The sequence below is a fragment of the Papaver somniferum genome, chromosome 6 (assembly GCF_003573695.1).
Source record: "Papaver somniferum cultivar HN1 chromosome 6, ASM357369v1, whole genome shotgun sequence".
Taxonomy (NCBI): Eukaryota; Viridiplantae; Streptophyta; class Magnoliopsida; order Ranunculales; family Papaveraceae; genus Papaver; species Papaver somniferum.
In genome coordinates this window covers 103,022,211-103,042,521 of record NC_039363.1, presented here as the reverse complement: position 1 = coordinate 103,042,521, position 20,311 = coordinate 103,022,211, and the positions used below count along the sequence as shown (strand labels likewise).

General features: G+C 37.2%; 3 protein-coding genes and 1 non-coding gene across 4 annotated transcripts; 1 reads left to right on the top strand and 3 right to left on the bottom strand.

Moving 5' to 3' along the window:
* Positions 1-10,642: 10,642 nt before the first annotated feature.
* LOC113288660 (tubby-like F-box protein 5) lies at positions 10,643-13,468 on the top strand. Its single transcript, XM_026537766.1, has 4 exons — positions 10,643-11,945; positions 12,054-12,141; positions 12,328-12,460; positions 12,571-13,468. The coding sequence occupies exons 1-4, from the start codon at positions 11,544-11,546 to the stop codon at positions 13,238-13,240; spliced, it is 1,293 nt and encodes a 430-aa protein (XP_026393551.1). The 5' UTR covers positions 10,643-11,543; the 3' UTR covers positions 13,241-13,468.
* Positions 13,469-13,681: 213 nt separating this feature from the next.
* LOC113291220 (flocculation protein FLO11-like) lies at positions 13,682-16,142 on the bottom strand. Its single transcript, XM_026540779.1, has one exon. It carries the CDS (start codon positions 16,140-16,142, stop codon positions 13,722-13,724), a length of 2,421 nt encoding a protein of 806 aa, XP_026396564.1. The 3' UTR covers positions 13,682-13,721.
* A 1,097-nt stretch (positions 16,143-17,239) lies between these two features.
* Positions 17,240-19,803, bottom strand: LOC113285985 (anaphase-promoting complex subunit 10-like). The gene is made up of 6 exons (XM_026534717.1): positions 19,502-19,803; positions 19,296-19,356; positions 19,096-19,188; positions 18,920-18,990; positions 17,751-17,855; positions 17,240-17,610 (listed from the first exon to the last, which is right to left on the bottom strand). The coding sequence occupies exons 1-6, from the start codon at positions 19,675-19,677 to the stop codon at positions 17,541-17,543; spliced, it is 576 nt and encodes a 191-aa protein (XP_026390502.1). The 5' UTR covers positions 19,678-19,803; the 3' UTR covers positions 17,240-17,540.
* A 22-nt stretch (positions 19,804-19,825) lies between these two features.
* TRNAN-GUU lies at positions 19,826-19,899 on the bottom strand. The gene has a single exon. It is a non-coding gene; the product is annotated as a tRNA-Asn (tRNA).
* Positions 19,900-20,311: the final 412 nt, after the last annotated feature.

Below are 20,311 nucleotides of genomic sequence, written 5' to 3'. Positions count from 1 at the left end.
AGTTTATTATTTCTTTATCAGGTTAATTGTATTTAGCTAAGCCTTTTGATTATCATGGTGTTTTCATATTTTTTCTTAAAGTAATCAACGAAACGTCACATATTAGAAATGGTAAACTGTTGTGGTTGGTGATTACTGATCTGCCTGTGTATGATTTTACAACCGTTGGCTTCCTATGAATTTTTGCTGTGTTGAAGTTGAGTATGTCACGTACCTTTGGTTAAATTTTTAGGTCCATCGGACTCTGGTAAGACCTGTAGCAATCAATGGAATTGGATGTTTTTTATAGAACCCTAATTCTGAAATGGATAGCTGTAGCTTCTGGTATGATGAATGTAACCATTAGAATTTGCTAAATTTTTGGTATGAAGATATTTATAACCTTATTAATATCCTGTAGAAATTTCATAAGGATCGTAGTTGGGTAGGTACCCCATTTCACCTCGAAACATTGACTGCCTCTACATATTTTTGCCTTAGGACAGAATCAAAGAATGCCTGGTATCTCAGCATTCCACCGTTAGAATGCCTAGAAATTTTTATATGTTTTACTATAGGTAATTTTTAGTTCCCTGTAAAATTTATAGGACGATCAGGTAAGTGGAACATCAGTTCATACTAGGGACAGTTAGGCAGTACAAATTGTTTTGCTTGTGTCAGTTGTTATATTCGTTTTTGTTATGTGGTGTGTGCTTATTTGATTCCACTATGTATTGGTTGCCGAGATCAGGGCCATGTTCATAATGTAATTAAATGTGAGTCGCGGTGGGCAGGGTGTTGATTTTCTTTTTCGCCGAGATCAGGGCCACATCTATATCACAGTTAGAATGTGAGTCGCGGTGGGCGATGGTGGTGTGTATGTCTTGAATTTTATTTGCCGAGATCAGGGCGACAACCATTTAACTAAATGGATTGTGTGACATGGTGGGATGTAACGTTTATGTATGTTGTTTCTTTCTTATGACTTAAATTTGAGCTATGTGGTAGGGAAAGGATTACTAGTACTGAAATTCCATAGTAAAGGTTGGAACTACATATTGAAAAGGGTTAAGGGTTACTAAATTGTATTATTGTCTTATTTGACATTGTATCATGTCCAATATAACAAATCGTATGTGATATTCATAATGCTTTCATACTCAGCAGTTAGGCTGATGGAATAAGAGTGAACTTGCTATTTTTTCAAGGCTCTGACCTTGTGTTGATTTTCCACTTTCAGGTGACAGAAATAAGTAATTTAGTCGTGGATTCCTCGAGTTAGGTGTTGCAGATAATTGAGGAAGTAGGACTCTTCCCTTGCATCAGTTTGTTAGTATTTGTTTACCTTATTTATATAATAAGGGGTGCACAGAGAGACACCGGTACTTTGTACCGACTTGAGTTTTATTTTCAGTAGTTTTGAGACCCTACTTTGTTTTCAAACTTTCTTTTGATATTTGATGGGATGTATTAGACTTCAATATACCTATCCCAATAAAAGTAACATTTTTGTTTGTTTTATTTTTTTTTAAAAGGTCTGTACTTGTTGTGGTCGCTGTCTGGATGCATATCCATATGGTGAAACCTTGGATTGGCAATAGTAGGGCGGTCCGGACTATTATTACTAAGTTAGAGAGTTGTTCAATTGCTTAGATCTCATAGAAGTATATAAGACACAATCGAAGCAAAAACGATTTGATTCACTCGAATCAATTCATGAAATTTATAGCCACGGTTTGAAATTATGCATTCCTTAGTTTGTATAAGTTTAGGTCCACGAATAATCATTTTTAGAAAATAACCCACTTAAGTATGCATACTGGTACGCAGACTTAAGTACCCGGAATAAGTCTGTTTTCAATTCACAAACTCCAGCAGAAATTCACGGGATGTGAACTTCCGACAGTATGCGGACTTCAGTTCCGGTTTTCCTGAGCAGAAAAGTACACATACTTTGGTTCAAGGAATAAGGACTTACACACGTATGAGTTATCACACAATGTTTATATCCTTTCAAGGTTATATTCTAAACTCTCATTTCAGTCATTGAAACATTCTTAGAGGACGTTATATAGTTGTTGTTCACAAGATATTTTTCGTCAAAGCGATTTTCCAGTAATTGAAACTAATATGACTTTCGTCACTAGTAAAGATGAACTTGGCCAAAGCGAAAGCTTACCAACACATATTTCGATAGATAGATAGGTGAGATAAACTCGGCTCGAAATTGCAAATGTGTATAATCATAGTCTATATAGCAATACGACTTTTGTCTCAAGATAGGAGATAGAGTAGATAGACTTTTGAGTGATAGATAAGTTCAAGTCTCCACATACCTTTTAGTCGATGAAGTTCCACCAGTTCATTAAGTAGTTCTTCGTATTTGTATGATGATCTCCATGGAGTCTAGAGCTCAACTACACTTGCTATCCTAGTCTGAGATTAAGCTATGAGTAGACTAGAAATCAAGATTTATAGTTTTGGCAACTAAACTTGACAACAAGCTTGAGATAACAACGCTTGCGAGTTCGACCGAGCAGTACTCTAATATATGTTCACAAATTTAATTTCCCAATATTACAACAAAACTACTGAAGGAATTCAGTGCATAACAACTTACACTTTGATATTTCTATAATCCAAACTACATTCATAATTTCAATCCATAGCCATAACCATCACCCTCAATCTTTACTATCATTCAACAAACTCAAAAATTCAATGGAATAATTCTTTTAAATTAACTCAACAAACCAATTACCTCAAAAAAACTTATGCCAAACAATTGAAATCAATCGCTTCTTTATTTTGATTTGAATCAACCATACATCACCATCTCAACTCAAATCCATCAGTTCATCACAGCCAATTCCCAAAAAATCTTCACCATCATCATTACCATGAATAAAACCCTAACTATCAAACTCAGGTTTTTCTTAAACCTCATAATCTAATTCAAATTAAACTTAACTCTGAATCATTCTTCTAGACTTTCAATTTCGTCTTCTACATCATCTCAGAATTTGTTCTTATGAAAACCTAATTCTTTAAATTTTTCAGATTGTTCTTCTTTGAAATCGAACTCTCAAATTGGCATGACCATCTTCTTCTTCATGTTATAATCTTCAAAACCCATCCACTAATTTCTTCTTAATCATCACCAAATCAAAACCCTAATTCCTATTCACAGAAAACCCTAACTTCTCAATCGAATCCATATTCTTCAATCTCCGTATTTTCTCAATTCCTGATTCAACTATTCTTCTCTTAATCGGAGTCTTGAAAACTTCATCACAATATCAACTCTCTTAAAACCCTATCTCTGATTCTCATAGAATCATCTTTCATCTTTCAATCAAAAATCCTAATAAAATCAAATCTATAAACTCATCATCATCAAACTTGATCCATCTATCTCACTGGATTAATTCATAGACATCGTGAAGAAGTTTGAGAGAAAAAGTTTTTCACGCAGATATGGAGAGTAGATGAAACTTCAGAGATGGAGAGGATATGAAAGAGTGTGGAAAAAAATATGAAATGAAGTTCTTCTCGATCGATATGGCATGAGTATAGGTTAACTTGGGATGAAGGGTGGAAAAAAAGAGAGGAAGGCTTGACCGAAGTTTGACTTGGGTGTATTTAGTAGCCCTAGTGTTCCCGACCACACGCGTACTTCGCACGCTTGAACACAACACAGTTACTATTCGCAACCTAGCATTCGTCGTTGCGAAATTAGCAACGGTATTCCGCTGTTGCGAAAAAATTGTAACCGAAATTAGCAACGACGCTAGTGTTGTTGCTAATCTAAGTTTCAAATCCCTTAAAATGGTGTAGTCTAATCTTAACTATGTTGTATATCTATGTTTACCACATACTTGAATTTGATTCTTTTAACAACACCAAATTTTTTTATAATGAAAAAAAAGTTCTTTAAAAAAAATATAATGTTCTTATTTGTACTCATTAGATAGATTATTCAAAGCGCTTTCCAAATATACTAATTTTGCAAAAATCCGGTGTGTATTTTAAAAGATATCAAGTTTTTGATTTTTTTAATCTATATTTAACAGAATAGCATTCCTATGAATATATAAACATTGATTTATTGTACATTTTTACCCTTAATTTATTATACATTTTTACATATATATAGTAGTGATTGATATTTTAGGTAATATTAGTAATATCAGGGTGACACCATGTTATTTTGTCTTTTTGTGACCAACCAAAAAGAAGATTTAACCAAAAAGGGCTCATTTATTTATTATAGTAAAGATATAATGACTTGCGGAATAATCCCATTCTTAATTTTTCCCACCCTTTTGAATTCTGCTTCCTTTTCTTCTTGTGTTCTGAAATTCTGGTTTTGCGTCTTCCTCTTTGTTGAACCTGTAAAATTCCCTTCATTCCCTGCATAATTACTTGGGACTACTTATGGGTACCCAAAGCTAAGCAAGGCGGATGGACTCGATTGAAAATATTCAACGGTGGTGTTAAGGCATCGACAGATAGATGAGAGAACCAAGTTTGTTTGTTTGTTTTTTTTTTTGAGGATTTCAAGTACAAAAGTCCTCGTCGAATTAGTGGAGAAACATGAAGGGGCCAAAAAAGTTATCTCTTTGTTGTATATATATATAAATTTTTTTTATCTTTTTGCATATCTTAATTCGTTTTTTAGTATTTGTGAAACATTGAACCGTTAAGATTGGAAAGTATTACTACTGGTCAATTTTTTTAAAGGTTTTTAGTACTACTACTGTATGTGAATCATTTGTTACGTTTTTATATTTAAAAGATATAATATATGTGTTCATGTGATACTTTTTGCATTTCAAAATGTAAAATATTACATATATCTTGTAATTGTGTTTGAAAAATGCTTTATTTTTCTAGGCTTGTTTTTGTTTATTGAGATTTTTACCTGGAATTATATTTTAGATTTTATTGTCATATATATATATATAGGGAATTTTGAAGATTTTTTTATAAATTGTCTTATTGTCTGATTTATATGCATACAAATTTTTAAAAAAATAGTACAAAAAGAATATGCCCTTATTCTTTTTCTCCCTTATTACGAGCATTACAAGTCCATAAATAGAAATTATTAAAACCAACATCAGGATAATCCTATGATAAGAAATAAAATGATGAATGGATGAACCAAATTTGTCTTCATCGTTATATGACGCATAAAAATGTTTTTATGTAAATGCGTTGAAGAAATAAATTGAGCCACGTGTGTCGTATTGGAGATATGAAACATGATGCATAGGTTGGTGAAAAAGATTTTAATGCAAGGCCAGTCAATTAGTATCACTCAAATATATCCCAAATTAATCCAATTGGAAAAACTAATTATATGAAATAAAAGAACTTATAAAATGAGAGGGTACCAAAAATATCACCAATTTTTTCGTGCGGCAACATGTATGGACAAAACCTAATATAATTGTAAATAGACCAACTTATTCTTCTTTTTTTTTCTAAATAGACCAACTTAATGATCCTTGAGAATATGTATATATAGAGTTTATATCTCTATCTCTTTTCAATCAGAAAATCTAGACTCAAGAGTTTGTGAACCTGATTGTTAAGAAGAATACTTGGACGATCTCAAAAAAATTAATATCCAAGATCAATCTAATCGTATCCAAATAATTAAAACAGAATTATGCCAATATACGAATATGGACTTATCTACTAAAACTTTACAAGAACGAGTCCCGTAATCGATCACAATTAATATGGACATATCTATTAGAATTTATTACATAAAACGATATAATAGAAAAAGGAAAACACACAGGACACCAGAAGTTTTGTTAACGAGGAAACCGCAACTGCAGAAAAACCACGGTTTCTCGTCCAGATTTGAACACCGAACTGTATTAAGACGCTACAAACACTAGCTTACTATCAGATTTCGGACTGTAATGTAGTTGAGACCGAATTCACCCTCTCAAAAGTTTAGCTCCAGTCGTGCTTCTTACGTATCTTGAACCTCACAAGGCTCTACGCAATTAATTCCCTTAGCTCACGTCCTTTACATCCTAAGAGTTGCTTCAGCCTAAGTGAAGAATTTCGATACTAAAGTTCCTCTAACAGATAAGACTATTTGATTTATTTTTAGATAAAATGGATCAAGGCTTGGAAATCTGTTTGCAATAGACAAAGCTATAAAAGCTCACAAATACAAATCACTTAAACTCAGTTAGCTGAGAAGCCTGAATTCTGAACTACCTCTCAAGAAAAATCACGAGCTAATCAATAAAGAATAATTTCCAGATATCTATCTTGAGGAATCACAAAAGTCTGAGATGGAGGGAACTTTGTGATTTCTATCTATTTCGTTCCTGAAAAGATTATTAAAACCTCGATACAGAAAGAACAAGATCAGGATACACGAACTATGAAGGTAAAGATAGACGGACCTGGCCTCACGAATCCCTAAGTGAAGTATTTCAGTTGTAAACCTAATTATGTTTCTAAGAGGAAACCTAGGTCAACACAGGACGACTCTAGCAATCAACTAGGACACACAAGTGTCAGCAATTTAATTTCCTTAGTTGAATGATTCTCTCTATATATAGCTTTTTCAAGACTGAGTTTTGCTTAGAATTCAAGATAAGATAACTTGAGAATCAAGCAAACACTTTCTAACTTTAAATGAAACTTTCAATTAAGCATGTGAAAAACTTGTCTTGAAATCACATAGAAGAATATGTGATTGTGGTAAGAAATCACTAATTTCACAATATATCTGCGCCTTATATTTTTGAAAAATTGTACACGTCGGTGCTTTCTAGCCTAGGAGTGTGTAGTAGGGTAAAAACTGATTCTGCTGAAAATGGTAAATTGGGTGTGCCGCCGAGAAACGAATCTAAAACCTAAACAAATATACTGCACATGAGTACTTTAGATTCGAGAGATCAATCTGTACAATTCTAGTCTAAACCAAGAAATGGTCGTTCCAGTCTTGCTTCGGTCACAAAATGAAGGAGAAGGGTTGATCATAGGGAGGGAAGCAAAGAAGGTGTTGAGATCAGAATGATGAACTATGAAAGTGTGGTTGTTTTATGACTTGTATCGGAGCATAGAACCTGCTTGCATAGTGTAAGCTATATGTTCTTGGTGTTTTCTGAATACTTGTATTAATGAACTCTTGTTGGTTGAAATAGATTGAAAATTTATTTATATAAGTCATAGTCGAACACACACTGATCTCATAGGAAGTAGAAGTAGTTGAGTGATGGAGAAGTGGGGATCGTGTAGAATGGTGAAAACCACGACCCTACTATATATGAGGGAAAGCTGGTTGGTTTACTCCCACTACTTCTCTACTGCCACTAACTGTCCGCCTTTCCTGACACTTTCTCGTAATGGGCGTGTTGCACGCCGCACGCTGTAAACCGCCAGACCAATACCCTGATAAACATCCCCCAGTTTGTGACATGTTTGATGTATCGAGTATTTTATAGAAAATATGTAGCAAGTTACATGAGGAATGGAACAATTCCTACATGATATTTGCTGAGTGGGTCTTGCTTGCAAGACCTAATTATTTCGTCCAATCACGTGCAAGCTAGGCGGCAGGCAGTCATATGTGATAATTCAAGTCGTGAGACTTGCCGCAAAAAATAGCATGTCATGCTTTTAGGTCAAATAATTGAATTATTTGTGAAATCAATATTTATAAAATATTGTTTGTAATCGGTGCTTGTAAAGCATCGCTTTTAAGCAAGCAACTCGAAACTAATCGATGCATATGAAGTGCCGCTGTTAGGAGCGCGACTAACCTACTTTGAGAAGCTGCTAGGAGCTATTTGAGTAGATTGAGGACGAGGCGACTAGTCCTCATAGGAGAGGAATGGCTGGCAGCCATTGTGCAATCTCATTAGTCGGCCTAAACTTAGATCTAAACTGGTTAAATCAGCCATGGCTGAGATGATTTGCGACAGTTTATGTTAATTCGTGAAATTTCGTAATCAGAAAATTCAGGTGTGAGACCTGTACTAAAATTGCTGTAGAATTCTCATACGAACTCGAATTTTGATGATCCGCCCCTTCTTTCTTATCAGAAAAGAATTTCTTATCTTCTTGTGGGAATATTTAGGTTTCGAGCTCGTTTACGGGGTGAAAACATCCCGACAGTAAAAACTCAAGAATAATTCAGGAGGAATTCTATCAGTTTTTCAGTCATAGCCTAGCTCTCCTTTTAAGCTGCTGCTTTAAAGCGATTTGATTGGTTGAAAGGGAAAAAGGTTCGGCAGACAGCAAAATGGGGCATGGCCTGACTGTAGGCTACAACTTTGGAGCAATTTGATTGGCCGATAGGAAAGGGGGCCGTCAGACAACAATATGGGGCATGGCCGGTCGGCGATAGGCGACGCCAGTTAGAGCAAACCAACCGGCCAAGTGTCGTGGCCGCGCCCTTCTTGCCGCTGCCTCTATTTGTCGCAGTTTCCCTTTATTTCTTATTTTTCAACTTTTGGTAGGATGCTGCTCCTACTAGTTCCATGATGGACCAATTTCCTAGTTTGCCTAGGTTTGGTCTCGACCAATAGGGATCGAGATATTGTGCAGCCGTTTAGGGAAAAAACCTAACTTTTGTAAATTGATAAAATTAGGTCAGAAAAATTGAACTTTGTGAGCTGACACAAAAGTAATCAATTTTGGTGAATTTTATACGTTGGTATAAAATCACCAATTTTTATCTTGGAAAGCAGCGCAGCTTACGCGTCTTTGATTGAGTACCTTCATGCACATCTTAATCCCGACACTTCGGGAAATTCATGCTACTCAGCCGAGAGTGAACAATAATTGTCATATCATGTCAATACTAAGAGTTCAGCTGGGAACATAGCATAGTATATATACTCAGCAAGCTCTGCATTAGTGAATAATGCAGATGGGAACTTAAACGAAATTTATTCTAATAAATTTCGTACATGTTGAATTACATAGTTCATATGTAAGCAGGGAGGCATCAACTTCTTGATAGCTCTACTTCTTTGCAGAAAGCAGGCATATAAGTATGGAGTTTTACGATTTTAGCCCAGAACTAAAAATCACCATGAACAAAGTGACCTCCGTTGGTGCATGAAATTGGATCATCTTTGTGTGTTTCATCAGTTTGCATCTGACCCGAGAATCCTTAAGAAAGAAAAGAATAAAGAAAAACCGGCCCCTACTTGTATCAGGTCTATGATAAAACCTTGGCCCAAAGAGTAGCTCCCCTATGGATGGGATATGTACCCTTTAGTTATTGGTCGTAGCTGTATCGGTAGGACATATATATCCCCTCCGAGTAGCAGACAACTAGATGTCTCCAAAACAATGTGATGTTAAGAACAGAGTTGAACTTCAACCACGACATGGGACTTAGTATCCGACCTTTTCTAGACTTAACATGATCCAAGTCTCTTTCAAACTCCTCTTTCTCTTTTTATTTTACTATTTTTACGAAGTCATATCTATCTTTTTAAGATGCCATACCCAATTCCTCCCGCTCCCATCAATAAGTACACCCACAACTTTGAACACACAGTCCCCGAGTAATAATTAATGATATATCTGCAGTCCAGATCGAATATATAGTGATCTTATATTAGTAAAATTTAAAGACCAGAAAACAAACAACAGTATACATGCATGGCCAATAAATAATCCAGAACAGATCATATGGGTTCCAAATCTATACATTATTATACAAATCATAAACAAGAATAATATACAACGAGGCTATTTCTACATATCATACTTCCTTGTTTTTCATTGATTGACGGCCATGTTATCCATTATGATCAGTGAGCTAGGTGACGATATGTGGAGCTATTTTGTTGCCTCGTCCGAATCAGATTTATAATTAACTGTCCGTCTCCATATAAGTTGGGTGGGTGTGTATGATAGAAAAGAAGTGATGGGAAATTAAGTAAGCTATAGCCAGCTATAACTTAATCCGCAAAACATGATGCTGGTATGCGTTTTATCGTGTACTAGAAAACCTCTTGTTGCCAACAAAGAAACTACAAAGGTGCCTAACATTAAGCTTAATAACTTAACACCCTACGAGGAAATATCCATGTCTATATCATAAAATGATCAGAAAATGATCTCCCAAAATTCGCAAAGGCCAAAGGGTAACGTAACCACGCCAAGTGGCATAAACTGTAAGTAGTACATTCCATGATGGGTTTTCTTTGGTCATCCACAAGTGTGATGAGATCTGAGCCGTTTATTTTAAAGAAAGTAAAAGAAAAAGCGGTGATCCTTACATGGTGGGGCCCACATCGAAAATAAACCCGAGAACGGCGCATGCTGTAAACGAGATGATGACGAATAAAAGCATCCGAGGGGTAAATCTCAGAATTCACCACTGCTCTTAAATTACAAACAGTTGTAGGATATCATCATCGTGAAACGTAAAAAGTCTTTTAAAAAAGAAGAAAGAGGAGGGAGGGAATCCCGAGGCCATCCCTCCCGCGCGCCAAAATACCACGCTCATGAAAAGCCGACTGAAACCATTATTTCTGGTCTGCTGGGGTGAAATCAAAAACCAAATTGCTAAATTTAATATATTTAATAAATAACAGTAATTTATTTATTTATTCAAAGAAATAGTGAAATTAGAAATAAAAGGAAATTTAAAATCCACCTTACAAAGTTGGAGGGTGGGAAAGAAGGCAAGGAAATGTCATATTTGAGTGAATGTAGCTGAAATTTGTTGGCGGAGGAAGAGACGGTTGGTGGTGGGTTGTACTCGCCGTCTAACAGCGAAAAAACAAAAACAGAGTTTTAGGGTTGGTGGTGAAGAAGAACGAACATACATTAATTTTTTGTGTTTCAAAGATAAAATCTTTTTGATTTCTCATCAAAAGGTTTGTTTTCGAGGATTATTCATTAGAGAATTTAACAAGGAAGAAGATCAATATTGGTTCTGTAATTTGATATTTTATCAGTAAAAAAGAGGAAATTACTAATATCATCTGAAGAAATTTGAGGATCTCAAGGTTTATTTTTTTTCAATTTTTCTCGAGTAAATCGTAATGGGTTTTTGGAGTTATCGATAAATGGTTTCTTTCTACTGTTTCAAGGTGCCTCCTGTTGAATGAATGAATGAATCCAGAAAACAAAGTTTGAAACATTTTTTTGTCGTTTTATTCAAATTCATTCAATTTTCTCTTCTTCCATCCTTCTCCCACCACCACCAACGTTTTCTCAGGTACAGAGTTTTTAATGCAATTTGTTATCTCGTGAGAAGATTCACAGAGATTTCCTTGATGAGAATCTAACGGCTGAATTTGAACCGTACTCTTTTAGATCTAATTAAAAAGGAAAAAAAAAACCTTATCCAATTTCATTTCCAAAAAAGTTTATCAGAATCAATTCAGCTTCTGTCACATTTTCTGAACCTAAATTTTACAAAAATACATCTGCCCAGCTAACCCCAGATCCATAATTTCTCACTTTCCTCTCTCTTAATTCCTAAAGTTGGGGTTTTTTCTCCTTTTCCCTCTCCAAAAAGCTCTCATTTTTCTGTAACAATCTTCTTAGTTTCAATGTCATTCAAGAGTATTGTGAGAGAGCTGAAGGAAATTAGAGATGGGATAGGTTCTAAAAGAAGTGGGGGAGAAGGGAAAAGAAATGTTCATAAGAATACTAATAAATCTCATGTTCATCATTTAATGGTGGATGGAAATACAGAACAACAACAATCTGGATCATCATCATCATTGTTAAGATCAACTGATGTTATTCAACAGGGTAGATGGGCAAATCTACCACCAGAATTGTTACTTGATGTGATTCAAAGATTAGAAGCAAGTGAAACTTCATGGCCTGCGAGACAACATGTTGTTGCTTGTGGTTCAGTTTGTAGGTCTTGGAGAGATATTACTAAAGAAGTTGTTAAGACACCTGAACAGTCTGGTAGACTCACTTTCCCTATCTCATTAAAACAGGTTTGATTCTTCACTCCTTTCTTTTTTATATACTTCTGTGTTAAATTAAGTTTCTCTGGTTGATTTTGTGAGACTCTAAAGGGTTGAATTTGATTTTCATTTGTGTAGCCGGGTCCTCGAGAATCGCCAATACAATGCTTCATCAAAAGGGAAAGAGCAACATCTACTTATCATCTGTATCTGGGTTTAACCCCTGGTAAGTTGTGTAGTTTCAGAATATTCATACTGTCAAGGAGTCTTAGGACTTGAGATGACTTGTGTTTGGTTGAAATTGATTGCTGAAGTGTAACGTATGAGTAAGAGACTCGGAGTGTAATCTTAATCCTTTGTTAAGTGATAAGGAAAGAGATGTATGATCCTAATTATGTTCCTCGAATTGCAGCATTGTTAGGGGAGAATGGGAAATTGTTGTTTGCTGCTAGAAAAGTTAGAAGAGCAACCAGCACCGATTTTGTGATATCTTTGGTGTCTGATGATTTCTCTCGGGCAAGCAACACGTATATTGGAAAACTGAGGTAAGATATACTCTTTACCTAGGATTCATAGTTTATATGTTTGGTCTGAAGGTTTTCTTATTTCAGATCATGATGTGTAATTAGAGATTTTCTTGATAAACTTTCACCAGGTCCAATTTTCTTGGAACCAAGTTTACGGTTTATGACAGCCAACCTCCATGTGACGCAGCAGTCCAATCGAATTGTCGATCAAATCGAAGAATCCATGCCAAACAAGTATCTCCCAGAGTTCCAGCTGGGAATTACAATGTAGCTACCATCTCTTATGAGCTTAATGTTCTCCGCTCCAGAGGACCCCGTCGTATGCAGTGCACAATGCATTCGATTCCCATCTCTGCAATTCAGGAAGGGGGTACTGCCCCAACACCAACCTCATTCCCTCACTCACTGGAAGATCAATTTTCTGTCCCATCAACTTCAAAACCCAAGGAGCCTCTCATCCCATTCAGCTCCACCAGCCTATCAGAGACCCCAACACTACCAGGCGCAGGAGACCCGCTGGTGTTAAAGAACAAAGCCCCTAGATGGCATGAGCAGCTACAGTGTTGGTGCCTTAACTTTAGAGGACGTGTAACAGTGGCATCAGTTAAGAATTTCCAGCTAGTGGCTGCTGTGGAGGCTTCCCATCAGGTTTCAGCGGCAGAGCAAGAAAAAGTTATACTTCAGTTTGGAAAGATAGGGAAAGATATCTTCACCATGGATTATCGTTATCCACTTTCTGCATTTCAAGCTTTTGCAATCTGCTTGAGCAGTTTCGACACAAAACCTGCCTGCGAATGAGAGTCATAGCTCAGCATACACATTTTCTTCTACAAGATAGTTTATTATAGATATACGTTTCAGCAGAAGCTCTTCCGTGTATGTTATTTATCATCACTAAGTTTCTTAGCTGCGCAGGCGTTTATTTGTTTGAGCAGTCTTACCCACAAAGTGTCCTGTAAGTTACATTTCTCTTTATCAGAAGATGTGGTTACTTTCTCTTATCCGAAATCCTCTCATCTTTATTTACTGTCATGATTTTTTCTTTTTGGTTTACCATAGTTAATATTTAACTGAAATGTTACAAGTTGGGTGGCAAAGTATGCTTCTCTAATCCTTGGCATTTGCCAGACACCAAATATCACATGCTTGAATAGATTTGGTTAGGGATTCATCATGTTTAGATTATTGTAATTTATTAAGAATATTATAGGTACAACTTTATGTTTCTAGTACTCGTGCAGATAGTAGACTGCAAACTTCAGGTGTGGCCTTTTTTTTTTTACCAAATCTCAGAACCTCCATTCTTGTTGTCATTGCACTTCTCGTTCTCTTTGCAGTTGTAGCGACAACCATGACGCCGAGGTTTATCAGTGTTGTCTTGATCAGACTCTGGTTCCAAAAAGAGGCCTCTTAGACATCTTCTTCTTATTGTAGGCTCATATGTGAGCTTCTGAGACTGTGTTACATTAAAATCTGCTTTGTGTGCTTCAACTGACTTCTCTTTACCATTTGTTTTGACGGGATCAATATTACTGCTTTCGGAGACAAACTTAACTCCAGGGTTCCTCTCACTAATTGAACTGTTAAAAATGACTGAATTGTTGATACTCTGAACATTGCTGTTGATATATGCTAAACTCTCGATATTTTCTCTTGAATTACTTGTTTTTCTTCCTCTGGAGCTTCCCTCCCCATCAGTGGTCAAATCGGTGCTGTCATCATGGTTCAGCTTATACCCCCTGTTAATGGGGACAGAGCTTTCTTTTCTTTCCAATTCAGCACCTACATGCATTGAAGCTCCTTTATTTTCACCAGTTAGGGTTATAACACTTACAGGCTCCGTAGGTTGCATTTGATGACCAGAACCAAGCTTGTGGACAAACCTTGAAATGTCGTCCTTGATCTCTTTCTGTAGCGAAGTTTTTTCTCCCTGGGATACTGAAGGACTTGGGTGAGGTTCGTTGATTGTGTTCATGCCCTTTCCAAGGATAACTGAAGACATTTTGCTAGACCGTGTCTCTCCATTTTCATCTCCATGTGCTTGTTTACTTAACTGGTCTGGCTTTGCTTGAGATGCAGCAGCTCTGGGTAAGCCATGATGCTGTTCATCTGTTGCCATGTTGGAAAACACAATACTGCTCTTTACCTTTGGTTCCTCTATGTCTGCAATGATGGTTTTCTTTTCACTTGTGGATGATTCTGTCTTTTGCTTCTCTTCTTCGGTTTCTGTTTCAAATTTTGGTTGCTCTTTAAGGTCAGCTGGAATACGAGAAGACTTTGGTAGTTGTGTGGCAGGTTTCTCTGCAGGTGTGGGTGCAACTACAGCAGGCAGGGTTGAAAATCCTGGAGATTGTGTCTTATTCTGTCCAGAACTTGCTTGTTTATGGGTTTGACTTTGGGGTTGAGAGGCACGAACCGAAGAAACTTCTGCCAGAGGCTGAGATTTCATTGCAAGCGGCACAGAGAGTGCTGGTTCATATTTAGCAGTTTTGCTGGATGATGATTTGGACAGTGATGGGGACTGAGTGGAGGCTTGAGCTTGTGACTGAAGGTTTTTCTGCTTCAGTGGAGATGGTGAGACGTGGGAGGAGGCTTGAAGAGTTGCTCCAGGAGAAGTTGTTGGAGGGAAAGATGTCTTTGCAGGTGGTTGAGAGGCTACCCTTGCAGGAGACTGAGGTTTTGAGGCTACTCGAGTTGAGCGCTGGGCAGGTGTTGGAGATGTTAATGAGGATTGTGTCTTAGTTGTGGTTGTTTGAGAGGGTGGAGGCTGAGAGACCACTTTCGATGTAGAAGACTCTGTCCTAGGTGGGGTTTTGGGTGTTTTAGGAGGGCTGGTAGCTGGAGAGGGTGATGAAGGCTTGGGTTTTGTTTTTGGTGAAGAAGGTTGTTGAGGAGTGGGTGCTGTTGCTTTAGATGGAGATGTTTGTGGTTGAATTGTTGTTCTAGATGTGGTTGCTTGTGGTCGAGGAGAGGTTGTTTGAGATTGTAAATCTGATCGTGACTGGGATAATGATGATGATGCGGTCCGAGGTTGGACGAGTGATTGAGGAGACAATTGTGTTGTTCTAGATGGGGCCGCAGATGATGATGGTTCTGGAGGCTGAGTCTGAGTCCTCATTGGTGAAGCTGCTGGAGGTGTAACTTGGGGTTGAGGTGGAGGTAGTGAAGGCGCGGGAACTGGAGACCTAGATGGGGTTGGTGGCTGAGATGCGGCTGCTTGTGGTCGAGGAGGGGTTGTTTGAGTCTGTAATTCTGATTGTGACTGGGATGATGATGATGAGACGGTCTGAGGTTGGACACCTGATTGAGAAGACATTTGTGTTGCTCTAGATTGGGATGGGAATGGGGTTGCTGATGGTGGTGGAGGCTGGGGCACTCTCCTCATTGGTGATGGTGGTGGAGGCTGGGGCACTCTCCTCATTGGTGATGGTGGTGGAGGCTGAGGCACAGTCCTCATTGGCGAAGCTGCTGGAGGATTAAGTTGGGATCGAGTCGGAGGTAGTGAAGGCGGGGGAGCAGGAGTTCCAGAAGGACGTTGCTGAATGGGGATTGTAGTGGTGTTTGTTCGTGGTAGTGGTTCTGACGGTGCTGTTGTTTGGGGTTCAGAAGGAGCACGGATAGCAGCCTGTGTTGGGTTGTACATCCAAGGAAGTCTGAAGCGGAAAATTTGTCGGCCATATGAATATGATGGTTCTGTCATGACTGGAAAACAAAGATAATTTGAAACAGTTTTGATTGAATTGGCTCTGGTTATGATTTATGCACATTCATATATCAAATAAAAAACAAGTAAAATAATGAGAAGGTAGTATTACCATTAATAGGGTTTTGGTAAAAAAGATACTTTAAAATCTTCAGAGGTCATGGCACAGAGGGGGAATGGAATCTTTTCATTAAACCTTTGGTGTTACACCTAACATTGCTTGCCACCCCCTCTAAACCTTTAACAAGAAAACAGTAAGCTTCTTGCCTTCCTAGTTAGGTTTGTCTAAGCATAATTCCTGTTTACAAAGTTTGGGATCTGCTCTGCTTACTTGTTTTGCACAACTAGGCGAGGTGTGTCCCAAGGAGGGTGGTGGATGCAACACATTGTCCTTGTCAACAGACAGTAATTATCAAACCAAGATGAGCATTCTTTGAACTTAAAAAACACTTTCTTCATGAAATGGACCAAAACATCTTGAAGACAAAAACTTGGGTAGAGCAATTGAGAAAAGAACTAATGATGGTAACTCCAGACAAGGAAATCCAATTTTAGATTCAGGATATAATCAAGGACATAGCATTCTCCAACTGAAGTATTTTGCTTTTTAAATGAAGGATTATGGTTTCCAGCACTTTACGTATAAATCCAGGCAAATCTTTTTATGATCTTTTATGTTCGATTATGAGAAAAGATTTCAAGAAAGAGACCCTGTTTTCTTTTTATCATGTAAGCTTTTGGCCTATTGCAATTTGGACAACTATGAGGGACCAATTCAAGGCTTCTTTTACAAATGACTCTTCTTGTGATGCATGTGTTTCTGGCAACGGCGTGATTCCTTTTCTATCTTCTTCTTCCCTAACACAGAAATGCTAAAAACAAAAAACAGCTACATTTCATGTTTCTTTTCTCCAAGATTTATCTTGACCCTGCCCTTTCATTTCATTTTTCCTACTCAGGGGTGAAACATACTTCAGCTAGTAAATCTACTTAAGCACTTGCAGTTCGTGTATGATGTTTTATATACACATATAGGACCAAAAGAGCAACAAATTTCTTTTGGATCACAAAAGCATCAACTTAGGAGTCAGGACTGAGCTAAAGGTTGCGCAAATTTGGAGTTTGAGCAAATAGCAAGCTTTCTCAAAATATATTTTTCAAATGTTAGTTACAGGACCACATGAATATGGTCTGGAGGAGGAGAGACAAGTGCTCAGCCAAGAAGCTCCATGGTTTATCAAAAACCAACAAAGCAAATAGTTTAGAAAGATTAATATTTTTTTTTATCAACAACAGATACCTTCAAAAAGTTTCATGTTACCCCTATTCTGAACTGAAAAGGCTCTTTTCTGCTCTTAGTCTTGCACCCTGCTAAAAGATAATTTACGAAGTTCCTTATCTGATAGAAGAGTAAGTGATAAACTCCCTTGAAGTGAACTGAAAGGGTTGGTGGGGAATAGGATTCCTGCAAAATTAAAAAATGACAAAAGAGAACATGAAAATCTATGCTCAGCTAAGACGTCTTTCCTTGACAACAACTGAAAAATCTAAAGAATATAAAAAATGAGAAGGCACGAAAATATTAGGAGGGTCCTGGTAACGTACGGTCGAGGTCCATAAACCTTTATCTGGCGTACATGGGTATCCCTTCCATTAAGGTGATTGGAGATGATCGCAATTTGTAACATGAAAGTGTTGGGAAAGGCATCCCTGTATTATAAACAATGTTGGTTAACAATAATTCAGGGGAAACACTAAGTTTTGATATTTTTGTAACTTGAAATTGCTCATCAGCGGCAATCATTTACTGGTACCTAACACAGAACAAGGATACTCGAATACGCAGTTAACTCACCCATACTATACATTTCATGGAAGAAAATATAAATTGACACCACAAAGAGTGCACAAGTAGCTTATGTCCCACAAACTGCAAATCCGTTTTGGACTATGCATCCTTAGGAGTTTTAATTAAACGTCAACTGAATTCTCCACCCAAATTCATACCAAAGAGATAAAAGCCAGAATAAGTATCTTACAGGAATAACTACCATTTACTTACCAGAAAGCCTAGGGAGCTTATTCTAAGAAATTGCCAACGGTAAAAAAACACAGCCATTCCCCTAGGAAAATAGGGTCGTGATAGGCGTAACGAGCCAGCAATAGACCAGAAGAGAGCGAGAGCAGTACCAAGATGGGTGACCCTATGGGCGATGGGAAGTCCTCGTGTACCTTTGTTTGGTTGAAAACCAGCCATTTACTTAGGAAAGGACGAGAGCAGTACCAAGATGGGTAACCGCTAGGGAAGTCCTCGTGCTTCCTTTCTAGCCTACCCCAACTTGTTTTGGACTAAAGACTTGGAAGAAGAAGAAGAACGCCTACGGGAGCTTATTCTAAGAAATTGCATGCCTAAAGTATTTATGGGTATACTAATTCATCCCTTCTTATAAAGTAACAAATAAATACGCATTAAGTTTATGACTTAACACATTTCTGTCTTACGCGCATACCACTTTAATGTAGTTCTAACATTCTGAAATGAAACAAACAAGGGTCTATTGTAGCATTTCTGTCTTGCGTGCATACTAGTCTAATATAGTTCTCACATTCTGACATCATATATGAAATCAACAAGGGTCTAGTGTAACATTTCCAATTGAGCTTTTTATATAGTTTTCAATACAAACAAGACAACTGTACAGCCGGAATATAACTATGTTTGCAATATAATATATTGGTAATCTGCAATACAAGTAAACAAAATGGGAACTTACCGAGGCTCAGTACCAGATAAGGGTATATACATCCAACCAACCGGCTTCACGAGTTCCACGGTTTTTATCTCCTGAACCAATCAATCAAAACATACATACATTGTAAGGAAACCAACTAGAATCATGGTGTTCTAAAATCTAAATGAAAAATCAACTCCATTTACTAAAGCGCTAACCTTCAAATTATGAAAACCATCCCCAGCCCGAATAGATACCTTGCTAGGTGTATAACTTTCATCAAGCTTGAAATCAACATACATGACAACTAACTAATACGCACACATAAAAAAATATTCACTTTCCATTAGTTCTTTGTATTCTACTAACAACTGAAATCAGTAAAAGAGAAGTAAGCTTAAATGCTCCAATTTCTTACTTGTAATTTGACTTTTTTCTGGAATTGGATGTTAACTAAGTGAGGTTGAGCACCGTCTGATCTGAATCATAACAGTAACAACAACAAAATGAAATCAAGGGTGGATAATAATTACAAAAAAATCAATAAAGAAATTGGAAACTTTGAAGAAACCCTAACTCGAAATAAGACAGAGAGATAGAGGGAGCGAGGGAGAGAGAGATTACTGCCAGTAGGTATCGAGATTGTCGTCGCGAATGGATGGAACACCATTACCAGACTTGCAAGAACTGACACTCCAAGCAGCTTTTTTAGCCATCTCACGAAGGTCATCATCTACAACTAGATGTTGATTTCCACCGATAAGCTTTCCTTCTTCTTCTCCGTCTGATTCAGTCGCCATCTCTCATAGCCTCAGTCAGTCACAATATTCTACCAGGAGTATACAACAAAAAAAAATGCGGAGAGAATGAATTTATATCATTAATCGCAGAAAGAGGAAGGGGGTTTTACAGGGAAAAATTTTGAACTTGATAAAAGGGTTGTAAGAACGCTAGAAGGAGGGGTCGAACCTCCGACCTTGTGGTTAACAGCCACACGCTCTAACCAACTGAGCTATTCCAGCTTACTTGCCAACTTTTATTAAGAGGTGTTTTTAACTTCATAAAAAGGGCATACCAGAAATACCATTTCATACAAGAGAAATAAATATTAACATATCTTGACCGCCGGATCGCTCAATTGGTTCAACCCCGCTCATATTGGTATCCTTTTATAAATCATGTTTTTTAACATTCAATGGATGGTCGATCAAGATAATATCAAATTCGTTTTATGCACGATTTATAAAGAGGATACCCATCCATAAATCCAACGGTCAAGATTGTTTTGTTTTATATGGAATAGTATCCATCTTTATAAATCATGGGGTTGAATTACCAAAACTCATGAAAAAATTATAAGAAATTATAATAGAAGGCGATGCTTCTAGTTTGACAAAAGCAATAATAGGTGATAGCAGAGACATTCCATGGAGT

Bases quoted from the DNA above. Each gene is read 5' to 3' on its own strand.
- LOC113291220 (XM_026540779.1), bottom strand. From the start codon at position 16,142: ATGACAGAACCATCATATTCATATGGCCGACAAATTTTCCGCTTCAGA.
- LOC113285985 (XM_026534717.1), bottom strand. From the start codon at position 19,677: ATGGCGACTGAATCAGACGGAGAAGAAGAAGGAAAGCTTATCGGTGGA. The intron at 17,856-18,919 runs GTAAGTTCCCAT...TTTATAATACAG, and splicing joins TTATCTGGTACTGAGCCTCG to GGATGCCTTTCCCAACACTT. The intron at 17,611-17,750 runs GTACGTTACCAG...TTAATTTTGCAG, and splicing joins AAGGTTTATGGACCTCGACC to GAATCCTATTCCCCACCAAC.
- LOC113288660 (XM_026537766.1), top strand. From the start codon at position 11,544: ATGTCATTCAAGAGTATTGTGAGAGAGCTGAAGGAAATTAGAGATGGG. The intron at 11,946-12,053 runs GTTTGATTCTTC...TCATTTGTGTAG, and splicing joins TCCCTATCTCATTAAAACAG to CCGGGTCCTCGAGAATCGCC. The intron at 12,142-12,327 runs GTAAGTTGTGTA...CTCGAATTGCAG, and splicing joins GTATCTGGGTTTAACCCCTG to CATTGTTAGGGGAGAATGGG.